General features: G+C 37.0%; 1 protein-coding gene across 1 annotated transcript in view; it reads left to right on the top strand.

Annotated features, from left to right (window-relative positions):
• The window catches only part of MOB1B (MOB kinase activator 1B), a 48,326-nt gene extending 25,283 nt beyond the window's left edge, over positions 1–23,043 (top strand). The window contains exons 2-6 of the mRNA XM_037063451.1: positions 2,374–2,540; positions 5,487–5,580; positions 11,231–11,364; positions 13,803–13,966; positions 18,281–23,043. Of these exons, the coding sequence (XP_036919346.1) occupies positions 2,374–2,540; positions 5,487–5,580; positions 11,231–11,364; positions 13,803–13,966; positions 18,281–18,358 (637 nt within the window). The 3' untranslated portion in view covers positions 18,359–23,043. The remainder of the gene's footprint in view (positions 1–2,373; positions 2,541–5,486; positions 5,581–11,230; positions 11,365–13,802; positions 13,967–18,280) is intronic.
• Positions 23,044–26,982: the final 3,939 nt, after the last annotated feature.

Here is a 26,982-nt window from a genome sequence, read left to right as displayed (position 1 = left end):
CACCCTTTTGTAAAAAGTTACTTTCCACACTTTCAAAACCAAAGGAATTGATGCCCAGATGGCATTTTTGTGGTTTCCTATGTAACATAAGAAGAAAATAGCAAAATGAGAACAAGAACCTTGTTTTCTTGATTTTCATTCTAGCCCCACGATTATTCTGAGATCACCTGAATTTCAATATGGAAATAGCAACAACAACAACAACAAAACCAAACATTTTTTAAAAAATTTGTTTTGAACTTGATGTGTAAAAGCATTTGTTTCTAAAGATTGTATTTTTCTGTATCCACTCTCAGGAGGCAAAGGTCAGAATGGACATTGAAAGAAAGCTTTGGACATTGTACTACCGATTGTTTTTACTGAGTCATTCTCATTCAGGAAAAGGAAAGATAATGAAAATACTAACTTTTGCAAAGCACTTTATAGTTTCAAAAGCTTTTTTCACAAATATTATTTTCTCATTTTGTAGTTGTTCTATGATACAGGTAGTGGTGATGTTTTGTTATCAATATTTTCATTAGGTTTTCACTGTTAAAGAAAAAAATAGGGTCACGAAAGCCAGGTAATCTGCCTGAGATCAAAGTGTCAAAGCTGGCCTTTACAAAATTGAACTCAAATTTAGTTTTTTTCTTTTTACCCAGCCATAAAGTCTTAGGAGGTAGATTTACTTAGCTTTGAGGAGACCAAGGTGGGACCTTGATTGGGAAAAAAACATTTGGAAGCCTAAAACTTCAGGGCAGAGTGGTTCAATAAATAGATGGTTTTGGGGGGGGCTCTGCCCCCCTGAGGGCAGGCACAGCCGATGGCCTTGTAGTCCTAATGTACTCTGCCAGCTCTTTCCAGAGCAGCTTGTCCCATCTGCCATTGCCACGTTGACCGAGCTGTGGGCCAGTAAAGGGAGTGTACTTAATGTACACCCTGCCTGAAGGTGCGCATATTTTTTTGTAGTTAATCACACATAAATTAGTGAAATGTCATTTTGTAAAAAATGTTGGTGAAATTTGTTTCATATGCTAAATTTTCCTAAGGATAAAAAAACAGGAAATGAAATAAGCCTCAAGTCTGTGATCATAATCCTCTCTATGCTGGGAGAGAATTTTAAATGTTAGTATGGTATCTGATTAAAATGAGGAAGAGTTTCCACACAGTCAGTGTCCAGAGCCTGATGGTGTCTAATATTTGACTTTTGCATTTACTCACTGGGAAACCAGTGAGTTGTTTTAAGCAGAGGAGTAACATCATTTGATCAGTGTTTCTAAAGAGACATCTTGGCCCTTAGAGTCGAAGAGCATCAATTTACTCTTTTAAAAATTGTTTTTCAAGTACAGTTTTCTGCCTTTTACTCCCATCCCTGAGCAGAGATTCACTTTTAAATGAGAATAACTTACAGGAAAAAATATCTGTCGTTAATTAGTTATTTCGGTTGACTGGTAGATTCTTATTTTTAGATCCTCAAAATTTTGTAAAAGCTCCTCAAGTGATTATAAAATGCAGCCAGGGTTGAGAACTACCACTTTATCTTGGGGAACAAGGGAGAGATCTTGGCGTTAAGTTTGGGGGAAGGTAGTAAGTGAAAAGCTATGGGAATCTTGGAAAGTTCAACTGTTGTTTTTCTGCCCTTTTCAGAATTACACTTTCATATTCATATGCCTAAATGTTTAGGTGATACGAATTTTTACGTTAAACTTTATGAAATTCTAACCAATGAATTCTTAATTCATTCTTTCCTTTCTCTTCCTTTTTGTATGAACAGAGAAAGGACATATTAAGAAGCGATGACTATGATATGATACAATTTGATAGGGATTTGGCAGCATTAACAGAAGAATCTATCTCTTAAAAACTTTAAAAATTATTTCTAAGACTGGTTTCATTTGATCCATTTAAAAATACATATGAAATTCGAGCAAGCCAATTATGTTAATGTCTAGCTACTTATCTTGCATACCTAGAATTCTGGATTAGAATTGCTGATGCTTCCTATAATTGGGTAGAAGAACATGTCAATTTTCTTTCTTGCTCTTAGACTATTGTGTTTTACTGATGTAGAATTATATCTTTATGCTTTATATGTGAAGGAAATAAATTAATTGTATGAGAGGCTTAGATTAGGGGTGAAAGGAATAAAATCGCTAGGTTATGAAAGAAGTAATTGTTTTCATAGATTACAACCTGTAGGAGTTTTGGGTATCAAACACAGTTACAGCAATTACATTGCTAGGATGTAATGTAGCCAGTACAATTTAGGGCTGTTTGCTGGTGGACATTTAGGATCACCTCTGTGTTATTTTATCCAGTGATACAGTGTAGCTGATTCTGTTGAAAGTTATGCCTTAAATATTGAAATGCCTTTTTTTCCCTATTTGTTCATAGTGGTAGTCGCTCCTCTAAAACATTTAAACCAAAGAAGAACATACCAGAGGGTTCTCACCAGTATGAGCTCTTAAAGCACGCAGAAGCCACACTTGGCAGTGGGAATCTCCGGATGGCCGTGATGCTCCCTGAGGGAGAAGATCTGAATGAGTGGGTTGCAGTGAACAGTAAGTAGCCTTTCTGTTTCTCAGTAGACTTTAAATTAGGCTGGTAGCCTCACTGTAGGTGAGTTTAGGGGTGCCGTCTATTCTAGGATCTAGTTAGCAGCGTAACATGATGTGGTGATACCTCAATCCACTTTAGCCTTGATGTCATTTTATTTCTGAATGAGTTTTGTGAAATTAGTGACATATAAAGCATAGATTTACCATCTTCAGTGGAAAAAGATGGTAATAACAGCAACTGATCATTATGGAACACTAATTATATGTTTGGCACTCCACTATCCTTTGTACATGGATTATTTTATTTCATATTTATAACCTCATTATGTAGGTACTATTATTATCCCATTTTAAGGCAGATGAGGAAGCTGAGACAGAGAGATTAGTAATTGCCTAGGTCAGGCCCACTATTAAGTGCCAGAGCCTGGGCTGTGTTAGAGCTATAGAATTTTAGAGACAGCACTCAATCACTGTGATAAATGGCCTCTTTCAGTAGCATATTCAGTTATGCTAAATTATGCTATTTTTTAAAAAAGACAATTCACTAGTGATTTATGAAATTGCAAAAATATGTTTATTAGATATTCTTAGCAACAAAGAAGAAAAACATGTAAGTAAAAAGTACATATATTCTTGGGAATTAAGCCATAGAAAGTTGGGGAATAAAAGTGGTACTTTTAATATTCAGGGTTTTTTAGTATTAGTGAAGAAACTAATAGAATTTTATAATTGGAGGAATTTTACATGAATCTAGTAAAAATAAAATGAAATCTAATTGAAAACATACACTATATTCTAGGCTTTGATTAAGGAAAAACAAAACCATAGTATTTTTTTCTTGTAATATTTGATGGTATCTTATTGTAATTTGAAATATATCATGGGATTTATAAATTGAGCTGCCACTCACTAGTAACTTTTAAGAACGTAAAGGATTTTACTGAGATGTCTGAAAACTTTACTATGATAGCATTTGCATATGAGCAGCATTTACTCTAATGTGGTTATTTTCCTGGACCCAGAGAGTTCAGTTACTAAAGAAATAAAATAGTTTTTGCTTTATTGGTGAGACCCAGCTTACTCATAAGCTGGTTCTGTGACACCTCAAAGACAATATTCAGGGTAAATGTCCAATTTATTATGTACATTCTTCTTTGCACTTGTTTGTGCCTTTTTTGTACCATTTATTTAAGAGCTCACTAATTTAAAAAATCGAAGGAGGGCAGCTTCATGCCTCTGTACCACATAAGCTCCTTACTTGTGTGTGTGAAAGCAGATCATTGTATTCTCTGTCTCAGTTGTGGGAACAGAGTATCTGTACTACCAAAATGCTTAGAACTTCAGGAACTTCTAAAATGTCACAGGAGTTTTGCAGTTATAACTATACAAAAATTACTTTGAATTGGAGTGTCAGAATACCCCCTTAGAGCAGATAATTCTGCTTTGAAAATAAAACATTTGACTGAAGTATTGGATTCTAAGTTTCCTTATTTGTAGTAATCTTCCCAAATGACACTTGATGATGTGAATAAGATTTGAGACCAGATATTTCCACTACTTGGCCGTGATTAAATAAACATTTTGGGTACATAAAAGAGAGAAGGGAATTTGTTGATAAGATTGGCATCTTAATGGCTTTTTGGCTTCAGTTCACTTGCCAGATGAAAATAAATGGTAGAAGAAGGGAAATTTTTGCAAATTCAACAACTGGTCTCACGGCCAGAAATCAGAGCCTAGTTTTGCACATTCTGCTGCTAGAAGGAGTGATAGCTTAGAGAAGAAAGAAAGAAGGTTCAGGGTTCTGGAAGAAGCTGAATGGATGGTTTATAAATAATTTATGTGGCACCAAATCCTGAGGCCAGATCTTGATTTGTGGAAGAAAACTAGTATTTATTAAATGCCCACTTGATGGCAGGCATAGATTTTGTAGAGCTCCGTAATAAACTCAGTTTTAAAGGTAGGAAACTGAGGTTCAGGGAGATTAAGTAACTCAAGTGTAAGTATAGGGGTTGGGAATTCAGACTTGCACTACTTGAAACCCATAGGTTGTCCTCATTCTTGTGGAGGACTACTTCAGAATTATTAAGTTGCAGAGTCATTACTTAGTAAATCTTGGCTTTTTGTGAGATAAGAAGGCAGAGGAAAACTTGTACGATTAAATTTAGTGTAATGTTTATTTCCACTGTACTTTCACCAGCAGTTATTCCTTTTAAAGTTTTTTTTCTTTGCTGTAGAAAGTCTGAATTACAAAAGCAAAGTGCTGGTTATGGGTAATTAATGGGATGAAAAGGGATTTTAGGGTTATAAATAAAGAGGGAATGCGGCAGAGCTCAGAGCCACCGTTTGTAGTATTTGTCCTTAAATATGGGGGGCGGGCAAAAAAGTAGGTGGAAACTAAAAAGCTAACCACTAATTTAAAGAAATCTGATATAGGCATGCTAATATCCGATAAAGTAGACTTCAAGGCAGAAAACAGTCAAGAGGAAGATTTAAAAGAAATGGTTCAGTTCACAAAGAATATATGATGTTCTGAATATATGTCTTTAATGACATCTCAAAAATAAAATCAGTTGACTGAACTAACTGAAGAAGACATAGGCAAATTCACAGTCACAGCGGGAGATTTAAACACCCCTCTTTTAGTAATGGATGGAGTGTAGAGGATAAAAGTCAACGAGGAATTAGAAAAATTTGAGCAACACGATGATAGACTTGATCTGAGGAACACGTGGTCTGAGGACCTCAGATGACACGCATGTGCATTTTCAAAAATTGAGGGGATTGAAATTGTGTAACATGGTCTTTGACCATAGTGGAGTTTAGCTAGAAATTGATAACAAAAAACTAGGAAATCTGTATATATTTGGAAAGAATGCTGATAAATCTAGGTTTTGTTTGAGTGAAGTTAAAATTTAACATTTTACTTATAGTGGATTTTTTGTCTTACAGCTGTGGATTTTTTCAATCAGATCAACATGCTTTATGGAACAATCACAGATTTCTGTACAGAGGAAAGTTGTCCAGTGATGTCAGCCGGACCAAAGTAAGATGTAGCTTATGATCAGTTCTCATTTTTATTTATTCTACAGTTCTTAGATAAGAAGGTTTCTGACCGTATAATTTCTGCACTTCGCACCCCTTTCACTTGTTCACCACTGAGTTGTATTAAGTTCAGATTCTGAAGCCTGAGCTTTATCGCCCCTCCTGTGTTGTCCCCCATCCTGCCTTTCCTGTTAATGTACACATCTCCTCTCGTCTGTCCAGACTGGATTACTGGGAATGCCCTGCTTGCTAGTCCCTCCATTACTTACACTCTGAAAACTTGCTCATTCTGTTCTTGTCTTGGTTATTTTTCTTCTGTTCCCATCTCTTGCTTGTCATCTTCTGCCCACATTTCCAGAAATCTTACCCATCTTCCTGGCCCACATCAAATGCTTCCTTCTCCAGATTGATTTCTTCAGGCTGATGTGATCTTTCTGTTTAATTTTTTTGTCTTTATGATTATATTTCTTTGTTACATTATAATTACATTAATTATACATGTCTTATTTAACTGGTTAGATAAGTTCTTCTTTTAAATCCATTTTGGTGCAAGAACAGTGTCGCCACTCAGTGAATGCTGCTTGGATCAGTAAATTGTTGAAACTGACTTTTATTATTACTGTGGTTGATAACAACCATGCCAGCTACTGTTTATTCAGTGCTGCCTAAATGTAAGGCCTTTATACAGCAAACCTGTGAGGTAGGAAAACTATTGTTATTCTCATTTTACAGGAAAAGAAATTGAGTCTCAGAAAAGCTAAGTAACATGTCCAAGATCCTGTTATCTAGAAATAGAACCAGGATTGAAATTCAGGTCTCTTTCACTTGCCTATACTGTCAATTGCTACATTGTTTTATTTTTTATAAGAAATACTAATTTATATTTATAAATTATATATAGAGAGGTTTAGTTTTTGGTGCTGACTTTTTAGAAAGTATGTTCTCTGCCCCCAATTATAAACAAGGTATAAATACCAAAACAAAAGAAAACAAGCTTTCTAAACTTAATAGTGCTTAGAAGTACTACCATTATATAATAAGTAGTGACCTTAGATTGCTAATCACTCATTGTACTAATGCTTTCATTGCTCAGAATATTTTTCATAACTTTTTATTATAGTGTCAGATCACTAGCTACCGAGGTTCAATTTTATTACTTCATTGTCATAATTTATTTGTTGAACAAAGTATTACCTAGCGTTGTCTACCTTATTCCTCAAATTGACTCTAAATGAGTTTAGATATGTCTTAAATTCTAGTTCTTTTAAAAAGAACTGACAGTTTGCCATCATCAGAGATTTTCAAAATAATACGCTTTTATTATTTTCTAAGATAATTTTTTGAAAAATAAGTTATTTTCAAACTATTTCAGACTTTGAAACTTCATATAATTTTAAGTGTACGGAAAAGTTGCCAAATAGCACAAAGAACTCTCATCTTTTTTTACCCAGATTCTCCAATTATTAACCTTTTACTCGCTATTCATCACCCTCACTCTGCATGTATACTCATTAACATATTTTTCTGTACCTTTTGAGCGAGTTGTAGACATTATTCCCCTTTACCCCAACATATTCAACTGTGTATTTTCCAAAAACAAGGATACTGTTCTACACAACCAGCATATAAACCCTCCAAACCACATTCTCTGTCTCAATAATATCTCAGTTTTTAATTTCTAGGCAAGGATCCTGTCTGTGAACATGGAACATGTATTGCATTTATTTGACTCTCTTCGGGTACTTTCAATCTGTAATAGTTCCTCATTCTTTCCCTGTGTTGGTTTTTGTGCATAAAAGAGTTAATATAGCCTGACTACAATCTCTTAAAAGGCCTGCCCCAAGGTTGGCCCTTGGATGGCATTTTGCAACTTGTATTTCTTCTTCTTTTTTAAAAATATATTTTATTGATTATGCCATTACAGTTGTCCCATTCCCCCCTTCATTCCCCTGTACCCTGCACACCTCCTCTTCGCCATTCCCCCTCTTTAGTTCATGTCCATGTATCACAAGTTCTTTAGCTTCTACATTTCCCACACTACTCTTGCCCTCCCCGTCTGTTTTCTCCCCACTGTCTATGCTGCTTGTTCTCTGCACCTTCTCCCCCCCCCCCACACCCCCCTGTTGCTAACTCTCCATGTGATCTCCATTCTGTGTTTCTGTTCCTGTTCTAGCTGTCTGCTTAGTTTGCTTTTGTTTTAGGTGTGGTTGTTAATAACTGTGAGTTGGCTCTCCTTTCACTGTTCATATTTTTTTATCTTGTTTTTCTTAGTTAAGTCCCTTTGACTTTTCATATAATAGAGTCTTGGTGATGATGAACTCCTTTAACTTGACCTTATCTGGGAAGCACTTGATCTGCCCCTCTTTTTAAAAAAATTTTTTTAAAGATTTTATTTATTTTTCTTTAGAGGGGAAGGGAAGGAGAGAGGGAGAGAAATATCAATGTATAGTTGCCTCTGGTGTGTCCCCTGTCGGGAACTGGCCTGCAACCTAGGCATGTGCCCTAACTGGGAATTGAACTGCGATCGTCTGGTTCGCAGGCCCGCGCTCAATCCACTGAGCTACACCAGCCAGGGTTGATCTGCCCTTCTATTCTAAATGAAAGCTTTGCTGGATAGAGCAATCTTGGATGTAGGTCTTTGAATTTCATGACTTGGAATACTTCTTTCCAGCTCCTTCTTGCCTGTAAGGTCCCTTTTGAGAAGTCAGCTGACAGACTGATGGGAACTCCTTTGTAGGTGACTGTCCCCTTATCTCTTGCTGCTTCTAGAATTCTCTCCTTCATTTTAATCTTGGCTAATGTAATTATGATGTGCCCTGGTGTGTTCCTACTTGGGTCCACGTTCTTTGGGACTCTCTGAGCTTCCTGGACTTCCTGGAAGTCTATTTCCTTTGCCAGAATGGGGAAGTTCTCCTTTATTATTTGTTCGAATAAGTGTTCCACTTGTTCTTCCTCATTCCCTTCTGGTACCCCTATAATTCAGATGTTGGAACGTAAAGATGTCCTGGAGGTTCCTAAACCTCTTCATTTTTATTTGAATTCTTGTTTCTTCATTCTTTTCTGTTTGGTTGTTTCTTTCTTGCTTTTGGTCCACTCCATTGATTTGAGTCCCATTTTTATTACCATCACTATTGGTTCCCTATGCATTTTCCTTCATTTCACTTAGTGTAGCCTTCCTTTTTTTGGTCTAATTTGCGACTAAAATCAAGCAGTTCTGTGAGCATCCTGATCACCAGTATTTTGAACTGTGCATTCGATAGGTTGGTTATCTCTTGGTTGCTTAGAAATATTGGCTCTGGGGCTTTGAGCTGTTTTTCTACTTGAGCCATAATATTTTGGTCTGTTCACGCCTGTTACATATGAGGGGTGGAGGCTTAGGTGTTCACCGGGACGGGTCAATCCAGTCACTGGGTTGTGGCTGGGGGCGTGGTCAGAGAGGGAGCAGTGGCGTTTGTTCTGCTATCTCTTGGATTTTGGTCCCCTTTGCCACTTCTCACAAGCAAATTGGGCCCTTCTGGTGCTGGTTCCAAGTTAGGTGGACTTGTGTACATTCTAGGACCCTGTGGGTCTCTCCAACGAACTCTCCCGTCACTTCAGTCCCCAAAAGTTTTTCCAATCTGTACTTTTAGGCTTTAACTTCTGTGCTGGGGCCCTGGGTTGCGCAGTCTGTGTCACTGACTGTTTATAAACCTGCCTGTTTTCTCTGAGCACAAATGTGTGTCCACGGTCAGCCAGCCACCTTGCGAGCCTCACTGGGTTTGCTCATTTCATCCCCATGCCCGCCTGGGTCTGCTAACCACTGCCTTTTCCTGCCGCCAACTCTGCCCCTCTTACGGGTCTGGATGAATGGTTTGTTGTTGTCAGACTTTGGTACAGTTCAATTTTCTGTCTGTTTTGTTTGTGTTTTTGTTTCTAAATCTTTGTTGTCCTTAAATTTGGTTGTGCGAGGAGGTACAATATTTCCACCTACACCTCCATCTTGGCTGGAAGTCTTTTTTGTTGTTTGTTTGTTTATTTTTAGATAGAGTGAGGAAGGGAGGGAGAAAAAGTGAAAGAAACATCAATGTGTAGCTGCCTCTCACACGCCCTCTCCTGGGCACCTGGCCTGCAACCCAGGCATGTGCCTTGATGTGGGAATTGAACCTGCAACCCCTTGGTTTGCAGGCTGGTGCTCAGTCTACTGAGCAACACCAGCCATGGCTTACAAGTTGTATTTCTGAAGAGTTCTCACAATCCTAACAGTTAAGAGTGGCTCACTGTGCCTAAACTGAACAAGTGATACGGCTTACATTTTTTTTCTGGGCATCTGGAGTTTTAGTGTGTCATGCAGAGGGTGCCTTCTTGACTATCCCCCCTGCCCCCCAAATAAAAAACCTGGACTCTAAGTCTCTAATGAACTTCCCTGGCAAACAGTATTTAGCATGTGTTACCACGATTCAATCCTGGGGGAATTAAGGGTAGCCTGTGTGACTCCCCTGGGACAGGACTGTCAGAAGCTTGCTCGTGGTTTCCTCCACATGTCATTTGGTTTGCTATTTCTCTTTGCTGATTTTGGTCTGTGTTCTTTCACTGGTAATTCATGCCTGTGAGTACAATTATACACATTCTTGGCAGGAGCTCAGAGAAATGATACTTTTTTCTTAGTGGGTCATGTCAGAAGGCTCATGATTTTGACCATGCCATCATTAACCCTGATTACCTTATCATGTTAGTAAGGTGCCTGCAAGATGCCTTCATCTCAGATTTGTCAATTTCTTCCCCTTTGTAATTGACTGGTATTTTATACACCAGTATTTTGTTCCTGTGAATTAGGGAGAATTACTGCCAGTTAGAATACTTCTCTGATCACTTTCTTCACAGAAACCTTAATCTACATAGCTGGTATAGGAAGAATATACCCAATTCTTCAAACATAACAGGCATAGGATCTCCATAAAGACACTGTAGAAGTGCAGCCTTGCCAGTGTGGCTGTTGTTTGGAGCGTCCTCCAGTAATGGAAAGGTTGAGAATTCAGTTCTCCATCAGAGCACATCTCTGGGTTGCAGGTTTCATCCCAGGTTCAGTGTGGCCTACAATCCCTGGTTTGGGAATGTACAGGAGGCAGCCAGTCAATGCTTCTCTCTCCTGTTCATGTTTCTTTCTCTCTCTCCCCCTACTTCCTTTCTCTCTAAAAGCAATTTTTAAAAAAAGGCTTCTGAGAGAATTAAAAGAAATACACTGCAGAAATGAGAAATAATCCTTCCTTCCTTCCTCCTTTCCTTAGAAATACCAAGGAATAAAAACAACCACAAAAATTGAGGATGGTCATCATAGAAGTGGGCAGTAAGCTAGGCTTTCTATTATGGCAGTTTATGAGTCTAACATATACATTTCGTATATGAGGGAAAGCTACGTAATAAAATTAAAACATGGGAGGAGAGCGTAGAAACAAAAAATGAGCTTGGTGGATTGTGATAAATGCCAAATAATTCAGTAGCCATTTGAAAACATTAAATTAAAATGCCAATTGTAAAAATCTATTTGGAGGAATAGATTATTTAAGACATGTCCTATATACATTCATAACATATACATGTATAATATAAAAAATATACACATTGTGTATAGGTGTATACTAATATTCTGTGTGTTTTTTATTTTTCCAATGCAGATATGAGTATCATTGGGCAGATGGAACAAACATAAAGAAGCCGATTAAATGCTCGGCACCAAAGTATATTGATTACTTGATGACTTGGGTTCAGGACCAGTTGGATGATGAAACATTATTTCCTTCAAAAATAGGTACAGTAGTTTTGTATAATTGGAATCCATCATGATTCATCTAATTTTATATATTTCTGGAGCTTATTTTTTCTCTATTCCAGGAACCATATTAGGTTACCATATTTATCAAGATATTTCTAATCTTATACATTTAAAAGCCTTCTATCTTTTTCATACTAATTTATCATGATCATTAAGGTAAGTCTCCCTGTTTTTTAAACAATGAGAAGATCAGCATTAAGTCAGATAGTGACAAAATCTGGCCTGTGTTATGGGGAAAAAGAGACCGGCTATTGGGTAGGCAGCCAGTGTCATCTGCAACAGTGACATCCATTTCTTGTTTAGGGAAGGAGTTTATATGACTTATATCCAGTTTTACATTATATCTGTGGCAAAGAGGGAGTTTGACTATGCCCCACGGTGTGATTTATAGACTGAAATCAAGCTAAGTGAAAAGAAAACAAGATGTGAGCAATTGGCCTGTTACCAACTGAGTGTCTATTGCTTTTTAATATTTGTTCTTAAGGGCTGGCCTTTCAAGTGGAAATTGTTCACATCTAGACAGTTCATAAGATTTTTACCTTTTCAAATTTCTTACAACTGTATTTTCTGAAAAAAGTAAGAATTTGCTTTTTTAACAATAAGTAACTTTTGATTGTATTTCATAATAGCCTTTAGATTTTGGTGGATGGGTATTGTGGAGGAGACAGTAATGTAAATAGTTGCTATTATTATGGACTGTTTTAAACAAATTTATTTTTTAAAAATTTTGTAAAAAGATTTTATTAATTTTTAGAGAGAAGGGAAGGGAGGAAGAGAGGGAAACATCAGTGTGTGGGTGCTTCTTGCACACCCCCTTCTGGGGACCTGGCCCTCAACACGGGCATGTGTTCTGACTAGGAATCAAATTGGTGACCCTTTGGTTTGAGGGCTGTCACTCAGTCCACTGAGCCACACCAGCCAGGGCTAAACACGTTTATTGAATGCTTTCATGTAATTAAGGTCTATTTTTCATGGCTGCTTTATTTATATACATCATAATGGTTTTGGATAAGTGCCCTCACCTTATCTTTTATTCCCCATAATATATTTTTCGACTTAATTTTGATCCAATTTTCGATTTTTAGAAAATTTGCAAGAACTATGCAAAGAATCCCTGTCTGTCCTTCTTCCAGGTTCTTTAGTTGCTGACATTTTACCACATATGCTTTCTCTCTCTCCCCAGACATTCTTTCCTTTTTCTGAACTATTTGGGAGTAAGTGATGCCCCTTTATCCCTGTGTGCTTCCATGTATATTTCCTCAGAAAATCACAGTGTAACTATCAATATCAGGAAATTAAGAGTGATACAGTTATTTACAGATCTTATTTGGATTTTTCCTAATAATACTCTTTAGAGCAAGAGAAATCTTCCAACATTTTTTCATTCAGTTGTCGTGTCTCATTAGCATTCCTTAATGTGGGAATATGCATTCATCTGTCTTTTGTGGACTTCCACAACACTGATATTTTTGAAGAGTGTAGGCATGCTGTTTTGTTTAATGTCCCTTTATTTTGGTTTGTGCTATGTTTTCTTGTGATCTCTATACTATTTTTAAATGAGCAACAGGTGATAGGAAGACATTGAACCCAGGAGTACTGGCGTTTGGCCTGTGTTTGGCCAGTATGGATTATTTAGCAAGAGCAACAAAGTATATGGAATTTTGTATTATTCTAGTTTTTTTTCTTAATGCTGTAATTCGTAACAATGAGCCTAATTGAGCAGATACTGCAGCTATTTTACAGGATAAATAGAGACCTGGAGTAGTAATGAAATAATTCTTATAGAGAATAATTTAAAAATATATTGCAAGCATTTAAACAAAAATGAGTATAGTTAATACATTATTTGTGTTGAGCATATATTTTTATTAAGATGTGATGTTACAAAATCTGAGGACCTGAGTATGAGTTTTAGCTCCATGATCATTTTAGGCATTCATTTATTTCATTTTAGTAAAGTATGATAAACTAAAGGCTATACTGAAGGCTAGTTCTTTTTTTTAAAGATTATTTATTTATGTGTTTCTAGAGAGAGGAAGGGAGGGAGAAAGAGAGGGAGAGAAACATCAGTGTGTGGTTGCTTTTCGTGTGCCCCCTACTGGGGACCTGGCCTACAACCCAGGCATGTGCCCTGACTTGAACCAGTGACCCTTTGGTTCACAGGCTGGCACTTAATCCACTGAGCCACACTAGCCAGGGCCTGAAGAAGACTAGTTTTTATTCCATACAAGTTTTGAAGTTTATTTTCTTTCATGATATGTTGAGAATTTCTGAAAAGTACAGTGGGTTTATTAAGTAGTAATTCATAAGTACTTCTTTTCAGTCTTATCTTGGTGATTTATGTTGCCATTTGCTGGCAAACTCATATTGCCTGTCTCTTGTTAATAGTTTGGGGTTGTTTATCTATTTACCAGGGGTCCCTTTCCCGAAGAACTTCATGTCTGTGGCAAAAACTATACTCAAACGCCTCTTTAGAGTTTATGCACACATTTATCATCAGCATTTCGACCCTGTGATTCAGCTTCAGGAGGAGGCGCATCTGAATACATCTTTCAAGCACTTTATCTTTTTTGTCCAGGTAAGTTCGATTGGGAGGCCTTTTTTGTTCAGTAAAAGCAGTTATCTACAGATAACTAGTTGTAGATAGTTATCTGAGGTAAAAACTGTATTCACACCGTAAGGATAAAATTTGCTATAGCTCTTTAGTCTTTCTTTTCTATATTTGCCATGTTTCTGAATTCCGTTCATCTCCAAGCTGGTGGCATACAAGTCCAAATAAGATGCCTTTTCAGAATTCTTGCCTTGGATTTGTTTCAGTTAACAGGCTGACGAGGAGGGGCTGGATGAGGAACATGGCTAGTTTGGCAGACCTATAGATGAACTCGATCTCTTGAGCTTTTTAGCACTCCTCCTACTGCTCTAAACCCTCAATTCCTGGCCACCTGGGAATGTTTTTAGCATACTCTGTCCTGGCAATGGGCTTTGAATATCATACCTTCTCCCCCCTCCTCTGTTTTTCTTGTCTTTTTTCCAGCATTCTGAATAATTTTTAAGTTAGGTACTGTCCATTATGTTTCAAGAGGGGAAAATGTCCCAAAGAGTGTTGCTCTTCCAGGAGGTCCATTAATTAGTCTTTGATCTGACTCCTTAGTTGACCTCCTTTTCCTTCTCTTTTTAGTTCTCAGAGAAGTGGTCTTAGAGTGAGGTTAAGAAGAATGAAGATAGTCTCACCCTGCTATAACAATTAGAGACCTAAGAGCCAGGAGTGAAGAATAGGTGGAAAAGATAAGCTGACCAGCTCTTTTTTTTCCTTGGTGGAGGTTGAGAGGGGTTTATGGTAGGCAGGAGAAGTCCAGAGGTTGGTTCTGTGTTGTTTTGTATATCTTTGGGCATATACTTATAAATGCCTTCTCCATGACCCATCTCCACTAAAGAAAAATGTGTCTTTTTCCCTGTCTACACACTCCTCACATTGAGGCACACATTTTGTGTCTCAGTTTCACCTATGTAAACACGTATTAGGAGATAGTAGCAAGCCTAAACTGTTGCTCTGAGCAGTTACTTTACTATGGTATTCCACGTACAGATACCCATGGAAACAAAGAAAGTGGTACCCTAAAGCTTTTATCTGTGCCTTGGTTTAGGCAGACATGATTGACGAAGTTTAGGTTTTAGTGGTTTACGGGCGGATATGGTCCTACCAGAAGGGTTAGTTTTACCTTACAGTATGATCTTAAAGTACAGTGTCTCCCAAATCTCAGCAAATAGTAGGGGGAAGATACATGGCATTTACCACATCTGGGCCTATTTACAGCTCAGGATACTGTGCCCTTCTTAAAGGTGGGTCCAATATGGTTATGCAATTAGTTATGCAGTATCAGCCCGTAATTGAAGAAGCCCTTGGCCTCTCCATTTAGAAAGTCCTGCCCTGGCTCTTCTCCAGTTGGACTCCTCCCCACAGAGTGAAGAATCCACAGGGTCAACCACGTACCTACCCAGGTCCCTTCTGGTGTGTGCTTCCACTTCAGAATTCCCAGCCAACTGGTCCCAAGCCTATTTCCAGGGTCTGCGTGGATCTTTTCTTTGCATCTCTTCTTTTGAGGGAAGGTCATATTTCTGATGTGTATACCTTTAGACCCACTGCATAGTCAGATGGCAGCTGTTGGTGAGGGTGTGTGGCATTACCTCTAAAGCCAGACAGGGTGTCCACACTCATGCGTGTTGAAGCCCTGTAACAACAGGATGGAGCTGGGGGTTGGGAAACCAGCAAGGTTGCTGAGGGTCAGGGACTGGCTCTCTTCCTGTCACTACTTTACAGTGAAGAATTCTGAGGAGTCTTGAGAATTCTAAATTTGAATCTTCTCTCCTGGTCACTGTAAAGGTATATTTTGTCAAGGTAGGAGAATAGAACATGTTTTACTTAATAATAAATTAGCTTAATTTAAAATTTAATAATTTAGACCTCTGCCAAGATGGAGGTGTAGGTGGAAATGCTGTGCCTTCTCCCACAACCAAGTTTGAATACAACAAAGGTTTAGTAAACAAAGGCGCAGCCAAAGAACAGAAAATTGAACTATACAGAAGTCCAACAACAATGAACCGCTCAACCGGGACCAGAAAGAGGGGTGGAGCCAGCAGTGGAGCAGGGTCAGGCAGGAAAGATCCCACGACCCAGACCCAGGCATGCAGGCAGCCAGGGTAGCAGCGCGGACCCAGTGAGGGTGCAGGGTACGCTGACCTCGGTCACACATTTGCGCACAGATAACCCAGCAGAGGAGTGAGCAGTGGGACGGACCGCGCTGCCCTGGCCATGGGAGGAGGCAGAGGGGACCGCCATTGCTTTCCTTTGACTCCGTCCCCACATACAGCATCACAACCCGGCAACTGAGTGACCTGGCCCTGGTGAACACCTAGGGCTCTGCTCCTCATATGTAACAGGCACGAACAGTCCAAAATATGGCTCAAGAAGAACTCAAAGCCCCAGAGCCAATAACTCTAAGCGAAAAAGAAATAGCAAAACTCTCAGATGCACAGTTCAAAATACTGGTGATCAGGATGCTTACAGAACTGCTTGATCATAGTCACAAACTAGAAGAAATATGAAGGCTAAACTAATTGAAATGAAGGGAAAGGCACAGGAAACCAATAGTGATGGGAAGGAAACTGGGACTCAAATCAATGGAGTGGACCAGAAGGAAGAAAAAAACGACCAACCAGAAAAGTATGAAGAAACAAGAATTCAAAAAAATGAGGAGAGGCTTAGGAACCTCCAGGACATCTTTAAACGTTCCAACATCCGAATTATAGGGGTACCGGAAGGGGAAGAGGAGTAGCCACGAGTGGAAAACTTATTTGAACAAATAATAAAGGAGAACTTCCCCAGTCTGGCAAAGGAAATAGACTTCCAGGAAGTCCAGGAAGCTCAAAGAGTCCCAAAGAAGTTGGACCCAGGGAGGAACACACCAAGGCACATCATAATTACCCAAGATTAAAATGAAGGAGAGAATCCTAGAAGCAGCAAGAGATAAGGGGACAGTCACCTACAAAGGAGTTCTCATCAGACTATCAGCGGATTTCTCAAAAGAGACCTTATAGGCAAGAAGGGGCTGGAAAGAAGTATTCCAAGTCATGAAATCCAAAGACCCACAGCCAAGATTGCTTTATCCAGCAAAACTTTAATTTAGAATGGAAGGACAGATAAAGTGCTTCTCAGATAAGGTCAAATTCAAGGAGGTCATCATCACCAAGCCCTTATTATCTGAAATGTTAAAGGGACTTATCTAAGAAAAAGAAGATGAAAAATATGGACAGTGAAAGGACAGCAAACTCACAGTTATTAACAACCACACCTAAAACAAAAGCAAACCAAGAGGACAGCTAGATCAGGAGTGGAACCATAGAAATGAAGAACACATGGAGGGTAGCAACAGGGGAGCGGGAGGAGGAGAAGGGGGGAGAAGGCACAGAAAATAGCATAGACAGTAGGTAGAAAATAGACAGGGGGGGAGGACAAGAATAGTGGGGGAAATATAGAATCTAAAGAACTTGAGACATGTGGTCATAAACTAAAGTGGGGGAAGGGTGGGCGAGGGGGTGTGCAGGGTGGAGGGGAGTGAAGGGGGAGAATAGAACAACTGTAATGGTATAATCAATAAAATATATTAAAAAATAAATAAAATTTAATAATTTAGTCATACCATATATTCATTTGTGTTCTTGGTCCAGACCGCACAAATCTTAGTGGTAAGCTTATTATTAAATGCCCCCTAATGCTTCTCCTCAACACTTACTGCAGTGTTTGGCACCTGATGGATTTAATAAATCAGTGAAATTGGGAGTTCAGAATGCCCTATCATGGCAGAATATCAGAAGTATAGACAGCCTCTATTTATTATAGTTTAGTAAGGGGAAATCTATTCAGACTTGAACTTTAGAATGACACATCTCATGATAGCTTACAGATTTGTGTATAACACAAACTAATTCTTTTAATGTGAAGTTTGTCTGAGATGCTGTATTTTTTAGTTTCTACTCAGTTGACTATGTCTAAATGGTGCCCAACTTAATTCCTTTTAACAGAGAGCTGCAGTTCCATTTATTGTTTACTTTGTGCCAGGGATTACTTGAAGTGGTTAACTTGTAATATCACATTTGGTCCCATAATAATTTTATGAGGTAGGAGGATTTATCCTAATATTATTATATATATAAAACAATATCAGAAATGGTTAAGTTATTTGCCTAAGACAGATAAAGACTAGAAACTTAAAAATTGTTTTACTTTTGTTTACTGTAAAAGTTAATTTCCAACCAGTAGTAATAGAAATCTGCTTTGGACGGAGATATAAATAATGTTTTTGCTATTTTTTCTGCCTTTCTTTATCATGCACAGGAATTCAACCTCGTTGACAGAAGAGAACTTGCACCACTCCAAGAACTGATTGAAAAACTCACCTCAAAGGACAGATAAAGGACGCAGAACTATTCCTCAAATGCAGTTGTGTGGGCTTATTTAGATTTCATTGTATTTTATTTTATCTCAGTGGCTTTGTCTTAGTTTTGGGGGGCTTGTTTGCATTGTTTTTTCTTGATTCTGAATAAATAAAATTATATTCTATTGCTAGAGGAAGCCAAGAATCATTCTCTATACATTTGATAGGGGTAAATTTTTGTGTTAGTGGCATATGGTATTTTTTTAACTTGGTTTTGGTTACTTGTGGAATTTCTGATGCTATTATGTGTTGGAAGAAAATGCTTATTGATTGGACTGCTGATGGATGGGGTCTGTGTTGTGTAAATGGTGGCCAATATTTGAAGTCCCCAAAAGACTTATGTTTTTAAGTGCCTTGGCAGGCTCACTTCTGAGGTGCAAAGCACAGACATAGAACCAAACAGGGCTTGAAACAATATTAGGATTACTACCCAGGGCACTTACTGATTTATGTTTTAAAATATCTATGCTAAAAGCCATAGTTTACCTAAATTGATGATCTCCAGCTTTTACTACATTGAGAAAACACAATTAATAAAGTTGTGCATGTAGAACATAAAAAATTAGTATTTCTTAATTGTTTTTATATTAATAGTAATTTTGTTCAACAAATGCTTCAAGTTTTATAAGCAGGCCTTTTTCCATCTCTTGATATCTGTGATAACTGAGACTTGAGGATGTTGAAATGCAATTCCTATTGCATTTTGTCTTCTTTCAACATGTTAACTGCACTGTAGGTGTGAATGTTCAGGTTATATACAGGTTTGCCATCTTCAGAGGTGATGCTGAACTGTGAGGTTTCTTAACAATTGCCAAATTAGCCATAAATCTGCAGAATCCCCTTCTACCATGAAGAAGCAGGGATAGGAAGGAGGTGTGTTTTGTTGCTGGGGGTGGGCGCAGTTAGTTTGTATGGGGAGTTGGGAATGGAATTAAGTATGCGAAATCAAGTTTCAGAAGGTCCTGTCTTAAAACCCTTGCATAGAATGGCATGAAAATTTTAATCAGTTTCTTATAAGCAGAGTCTCAGAGACTTTTCTTTTTTAGGAATCAACTTCCATGAGAAGTTAAAATAAATTACTAATTTTAGGTATAGATATTAAATATGGGATTCAAGGACTGTTTGGAGAAATTGACCACTTTTCAGCATTCCCTTTCAGTGAATGGAGCTGGTGTTTGCCTGTCATTTTTAAATGATAACGGTATATTCTAGGCCCAACTTGAAGCATTCTGACTTCCGATTTTCACTGTGAAAGGAAATACTTTTTGCAGTGATATCAAATAATGAAAGTGCTAATTCAGTAGTTACTAAGTTTATTTTATTTTCCATGACTTTCTAGTGAATTATTCCCAAGTTCTGAAAATTAGTTTTTAAAATAAATATTAACATTTCCAATTCAGCTTATTCTTGAGATACATACTTTTCAGACTTTTAAAAAAATTTGTCATTCCTGGTAAATCTGCATCCTTCATTTAGAAAAATCTATTTTTCCCTTGTAGAAGAGAAATCTTGCTCTGAAAATACCTAGAAAAGACTCTAAAATGAAATCAGTTTTGTTTTTGCTGTTGACAAGTAGGGCAGTGATAGAGTTTGATGCCATTCAGTTGTGATCACTAGGAACTGCCTTGTTCTCCACTTTATTGGTAGCAGTTATTCTCCAAGTACCAACAGTAGAAGTTAACAGGAGGGACAGGCAGGGACAAATACATTGAACATTCACTGGTGATGTTTATAGTGACAACTAGCAGTGACAACCAGCTGATTTCCTTAAAAAAATCTTTTAGTATCCAAATATGTAACATCAACCATTATATGTTGATTCAAAAATAAAATTTGCTATCAAATGATTGGGGTCTTATCTATTTAGGAAAATGAAGCGCACGATTACTCAAGTAGTCTTTCATAGTGCATTTGACTTTGGATCAACCTAGTAACAACAGGGTTGCAGTAGCCAAGTGTAGAGAGAATCGTGAAAAATTGTTCTTGCTCTTTTAAGCCTTATACAGTACACTGTAAAAATGCAAAAATGTTTCTATAGATTAATGTTTAGTAGTAGGACCTACTTTCCCACTGTATATATATAGAAGTTTGTTGTCACTGTGCCAGAATCTCAGGTGCCTGCTTCTGAGTATTCCTTTAAACAGAGTTATTGGGAAGTAATGAGTTATGTATGTGTATATATGGTAACAAATAGGGAAGTTCTCCCAGGGAGAGACCTGGCATTGTACATGCTGTTACATGGCTACAAGTAGGGAGACATTCACCAGAGCATGTGAGAAATAAGTGATTTAATTTAAAAAAATGGCTTTGATTCAGTCAGTTCTCGTGAGCATCAGTGAGATACAAAATAAGGATCAAATCTTGGCTCTGCAGCAGAGCTTGCTTATAACTGCTTATTGGATTATTTCCAGATTTCTTTATTAAGTTTATAAATAACCAAGATAAAGATTTCCCCCCTGTTCTTTATACAGAGTTGTAAAACAGAAGTTGGTTTTCTCATCTGCTAACAAAAGCATAAAATACAAAGTAGTAAGTTAACATAATATTATTTTCACAATGCTTTGGTTAAATGTTGGTATGAAGGAAGTTTCAGGAATTATTTTAAGTGATGGAGTAATGGTGTTGGAGAGAAGTTGATAACAGAAAGTGAAAATCTTTAGGTTAGCAGTAGATGGTGCTACTGGCTTTCATTTGCTGACTTGATTACTCTGTTCCTTATAAAACCCATTGCATTAAACTGCACTAAAACAGAAGCATGTATGTAAACTAACTGTTTGGAGGTCAGTTTATCTGAAATTGAAAGATTTTAGGTTGCTATCGCTTTTTACCGTTGTCATTTGGAAATTCTAAATGGTCAGCATAAAATATATTTGGTTTGAGATGACATGTGGTGTGCAATGTATCTCAGACTGAATTATGGCCTGTTTTATCAGGAAGGATAAAGCACTACAATTGCTTATATTCAGGAAGTACAGATGATGTGGATATTTATATTTTACATGTAATCTACCAGACTCCATTTTATGTATTAGCATTTTCCTTGCTTATGGGAAAATAGCACAATGATAGATTTCATTTATACCTTTGTCTACACCCTCTCTGAGAGAGGTTTTGATAACCACTGAAATGGTAAGATAAGTGAGATGCAATTACTAAGTTGTAGGACTTTTAAAATAAATGTGTGATACCTTCAACATCCAAATGAGAGTCGATCTTCAGGGTGGTTCCTTTGGGAGCACTACGTCCTCCATTTATGCTGCAGTGGTATAGAGTTTTGGGAATGCTTTCAAAGATGCCTTGAGAACCATTTTGTGACTATGCAAGAGGATCTATTTTATCATTTTAGTTGCACCAAAAACTGTTTTTGACAAATAATGTGACCTGTCTCATTCACCAAACTGTCTCTGTTTTGCTGTTTTCTTTAGCGCTAAACCATTAGAGAAGTTCAGAAGAATGTGCCATAGGTTCTGAACTTGCAGAAGACAATGTTTTGAGCATAGGTAGCATCATTTAATAAATGTCACTACTTTGAAGTATAGACTATATCATTTGGATGTATAAGATTTATTTTTTTTAATTTAGTTGAATTATTTTTCAGTGAAATATAATAATAAAAAGTCAAAGTCCTTATCTTATTTTGTTTTTTGTTCCTTTCCCTGATAATTCTTGAATTCCATCTTGACTACTGTAAAATTGTTTTGATTGAAGGAATAGTAAGAAAAAAGTGGATCCCATATTTAAAATATAAGTAGTCTAAGGAAACAACAGCCTTTACCTCCATTCCTTTTTTAAAAAAAATTTTCACCCAGATGAACAATTTGAATTTAAAGACTAGAGAGCATTTTACAAAGAAATTGGATTAAATTTTATATATTAATTAGGCTGAGTTTTAAGCCTACATATCATTGATAAAATATTTAAAATTGTATAACCATTTCATATATCACTTAAAACTTTAAAATTGTGAATGTCTCTTTAAAAGCTATGGGACCAGACGTCTATTTATAATTTGAAAATGTGTCTGCATACCAGGAAAAAAACTTTAGTTATTTTGAAATGTATCTGGAATATTAAAGAATACACCAATTCTTAGAAACCCTACTCTAGACCTACATTTTAAGGACCATTTCTAAAGTAATTTAAATAAGTTTTGTTATAATGTTGAGATTCACCATAGGAATTACTGTTGTTCAGCTGTCAGTTTAGTGGTGTCTGAGATGCATACTCAGAGGGAAAACTATCTCAGGATTTAATGAAAAAGTTTAAGTTTGAGATGTAATCACAATTCTGACTACAGACAATTTGAATTTCTAGGGTTTTCCTAAAGAGCTAATCAAATGGAAGAATTCATTTCGAAGCTATAAAAGTGTGCTCCACGTATGCTATTTGTAGTTGAACTGATACATAAATTTTGACTAAAGAGAGAAAATGCAGATTAAAATACTGAGTATTCTCAATTTTGTTGGTGTGATGCAAATTTCTTTTTCTACGTATAATACTCGACAATGGATGACTTTGGATTTCAGTTTTCAAAGATGGATAGTGAAGTCTCCGGGCTTTCCCAGCTTTATGTTTACCTGTCATCCCCTTCTTTTTGGAGGCAAATTGCTTCCTTACTGCTGTTGACTTCTGTACCTCCCACCAGCCCAAACACACCCCCTTGGAAAACAAAGCAGGTGGGTAGTGCAGGTCCTCATTGTCAGAGCTTCTGTGTTTGCTGTCAGTACGTGGGTTTTAGCTGAACTGTTGAAAGATGCTAATTCTAGAGGCATTGATTGTTGTTGACAGCTTTCTTTAAATATGTCATTGCAGTTGAGACCACTCGTGATCTAAATTAATAATTTTGTTAATATTTAATTTCTCTGATATGTTATTGTGTTTCTTACTGGTTTGCACATTTTTTCTCTTGTTTCTGAAATACTTAACTGTGCAGGTTGTAAAATAGATTAGATTAGTACATTTTCATTTTAAGAACACTTTTCTCCTTAAATTATTCTGCTGAGATAACTATTTTTAGGGGAAATAGTTTTTTAAAGCCACTAAATTGTATTTGTTATTTTTATACATGCATAACTAGGGTGCTGAGTGCGCTAGTCTTGTGGGGGAACACTTTTATTCTAGTTGAACATTTCTAATACATTATTACTTAAAATTATCTAGAAACAATGTCATGAAATCTAGCTTTGAGAGCGAATACAGTATATAGATGAGAACACTTAAAAGTCTGAGCTGAAATCGATTCTGAGGACAAAAGCAGAATGCTGCCAGTGCCATAGAATGGAAATATAGGCGCAGCATCAACATTTTACACGCATTGCAGAGAATGTATAAAGACAGGGGTCCTGCTCCATTGGACATAGACAGTTTCTCAAAGTAGCTGAAAGGGGAAAAACGGGCTAAAATATGAAATGTAATATGGATGCTGTGTTGTACACTGTGCCAAAATTATTACTCAAATTGTAGTTATTACTGATCAAAGTTTAACTGCTTTATCATTTTTGTTTTCAAAGAGGATACTGAATGTCTGAAAATCTATAACATGTTTTGAGAGATGTAAATAATGTATACAGACTTGTAAGTGATGGGATTGGAAGAAATATTTAAATTTAGGTTTTTTTAAAGGGAGAATGATGTTTATTACAAAAATTAATAAATAGTTATGTTTGGCCATGGATTCTGACTTTGTATTGCTTTTTTTTTTTTTTTTTGCTATAGATATTCCCACACTGAACACATTCCTAGAGAAATATCGAGGGTATTTGGAGTATGTTGACCATTTAAAATTTGTTAGGCATTATTTTTTAATAATGTTTACAACAACCCTGGAAGTAGTATATTAGTCTTACATACTAGAAAACTAAAGCTCAGAAATCGTGTAAGTCACTGATCATGACTAGGGTTTAAAGACAATATGGCCCTGGCCGGGTAGCTCAGTTGGTTAGAAAGTCATCTTGATACACCAAGGTTGTGTTTGATCTCAGGGCACACACGATAATCCACCAGTGAATGAATGCATAAAGAAGTGGGACAATGATTGATGGTTGTCCCTCCCTTCTCTCTAAAATCAAAATCAAAATATGCTTTGACCTTGAAACCAGTCCTTTTGGTATTTAAATATATAGTAGTGCCCCCTTATCCTCAGTTACCCATGGTTAACTGTGGTCTGAAATTTTTAAAGGGGAAATTTCAGAAATAAACAACTCATCAGTTTTAAGTTGCACACCATTCTGAGTAGCATGATGAAATCTTGTGCCATCCCACTTGGTCCTGCCCTATCCTGCCCGGGACATGAATCATCCCTTTGTCCAGTGTACCCATGCCTGTTAGTCAATTATGGAGGTATCACTGTGCTTGTGGTCAAAGTAATCCTTATTTTACTTACTAATGGCCTCAAAGTGCAAGAGTAGTGATGCTGGGAGTTCAGGAATGCCAAAGAGAAGCTGTAAAGCATATATATATATGTATATGAAAAATATATATAGGGTTAGGTATAATGCAAGTTTTCAGGGATTGACTGGGGGTTTTAGAACATCTCTTGTGGATGAGATGGGACTACTGTACTGTAACTATGAGAACAGATGGCAAATTATATCTTTCCATCAATGGGCTCAGATTTTATGAAATTTTGTCTCCACTACAGATCATTAAAGAATGAGTAGTATTAGAGAATCATTTTACCCGGATACCTAAGTTCCAAAAGGAAATGTGTACTTTTAGAGTATCCCCAGAGTATCATTATTTTAGAGGTTTTTATGGTTAAAGAGTTTGTGTTTGGACCGTCATGTTGAAAATATTTTGATGGTAGTAGCCACAATAGTCCTATGTCATTAATTATTAGTATTTGAGCAAAAGACTAGAAGAAATGCTGATCCACACCAATGTTGACTGTCTTATGTTTTAATTAAAATGCCTTGTTTTTCTGCACATACAGTATGTACAAAACATCTGTGTGAAGAAATACTCATAAAATTAATTACTTTGATAAGTAGGTTCATTTGTCTCACTTGTAAATATAAATATATAATGTCTGAATGATGCGTTTTGGTAACAAGTAATTATTTCTTTAAGGCTTAACCATGTTTAATACATGTTTTACATTTGTTTTAAACAGCATGATAAATACAGTGTTACTTTATTTATTTATTTATTTATTTATTTATTTTTACCTAAGTTTACCTTTACAAGCATGCTGCAAAATACAGCTTTCTTTCCTAAGGAGTTCTACAGACCTGATGGCTGGCTACTATGCCTTCCTAGTATGTTATTTTGCTATTTGCTAGGAGCATGCGGACACTCCACTCTTTATGATGGTTTCTACATCTTTCTGTTTTCTACGCAATAATGAAGGTTGCAAGGAGAAATTTATAGCCAGGGTTATGAAGTTGATAAACATAATTTTGCAGAAGTTAAGTTGCTATATACAAATGAATGGGCTGTGTAATCACTACTTAACAATGTTCAGGGGCCCTTTTTTCCCATTTGTTCTCATTTTTTGAGTTGGTTTAGAGGTTTCTTGATAAACTTGTATGTGGTCAGTCAGGACCCTGTCTCATTCAAGCAGCACTCCTACAGGAGAAAAGGAATCCCCAAACTGAAGGACTTTCTGGCAAAGACGTGTTAAGTTAGTAATATGCTCAAGACTGCCTGGGTGCTCCAATCCCTTGCCTTTAGTTTGCAACACAAAAATCTGAAAAGCTTGGAAAACAAAGTATTTTCTTGATTCAGTGCAGGCTTAATCGGATCAGAGGTTAATAGTCTTCATCTCACTTAATGTGAAAACTCTTCTAAGTTTTACTGCCAAGTACTAGTGTATTTAACGCTTCAGAGGAGGGTTAGGGAGGGTGACATAATATGTATAGTTTACAACTGTATTTATTTTCCAAAGTCCAAAAATTTCTGAATTCTGAAATAGATCTGGTTATACTGCTTTCAGATAAGGGATTGTGGACAAAACTCAGGAAGATCCTTTTCAAAGTACTCCTCTCTGGTCTCTTCCTTGTGTTATATATAGGAAAATGGAAAACTCTGCTGAACTTGGTGTTGAGAGCTAGGTTCTCTGTTTCCCTCATTGACTTTGTATTTTCTAGGGACACTCTTAAGCTTGGAGGAGCTGAAGTTTTCTCTTATAGCCAGAAATGACAGAGCTGAGATTTGAAAGCAGCCTTTAATTTTTCAATGCTTAAACTGTTACTACATTTCTTTTGTGTGTGTATGTGTGTTTTGTGTGTGTGGAAACCACACTTGGGGACTTCTACTCAATCCCAAACATTTGTGACAGATCTTTATGAGGCTTCTTCAGTTCCACTTTCCTCCTGTGTGAAGGGCTTAGAGATTCATCCTGCTTTATTCCTTTCTCAGTAGCTACCAATGCCCTTATTTCATAGATTCCCCCCAAGTTTAGGTGTGGAATAAAACACCTAGTATCTTCTCCAGCTTCCTTGCCATCCTTTACGTCAAGCATTTAGGCCTTTTTCATTTCAAGGATCGTGCTGCTGATCACTAAGGGAAAAAGCAAAAATAATATACATAAACTAATAGTGTAACAACATAATACAGGGAAATTCCAAAGAATGATTTTTGCTGTTTTTATTCCGGAGCACCC

Source organism: Sturnira hondurensis, unplaced genomic scaffold, assembly GCF_014824575.4.
Source record: "Sturnira hondurensis isolate 20B ecotype Veracruz unplaced genomic scaffold, ASM1482457v3 Scaffold0014584, whole genome shotgun sequence".
Taxonomy (NCBI): domain Eukaryota; kingdom Metazoa; phylum Chordata; class Mammalia; order Chiroptera; family Phyllostomidae; genus Sturnira; species Sturnira hondurensis.
This window is presented reverse-complemented; position numbering and strand designations above follow the sequence as displayed.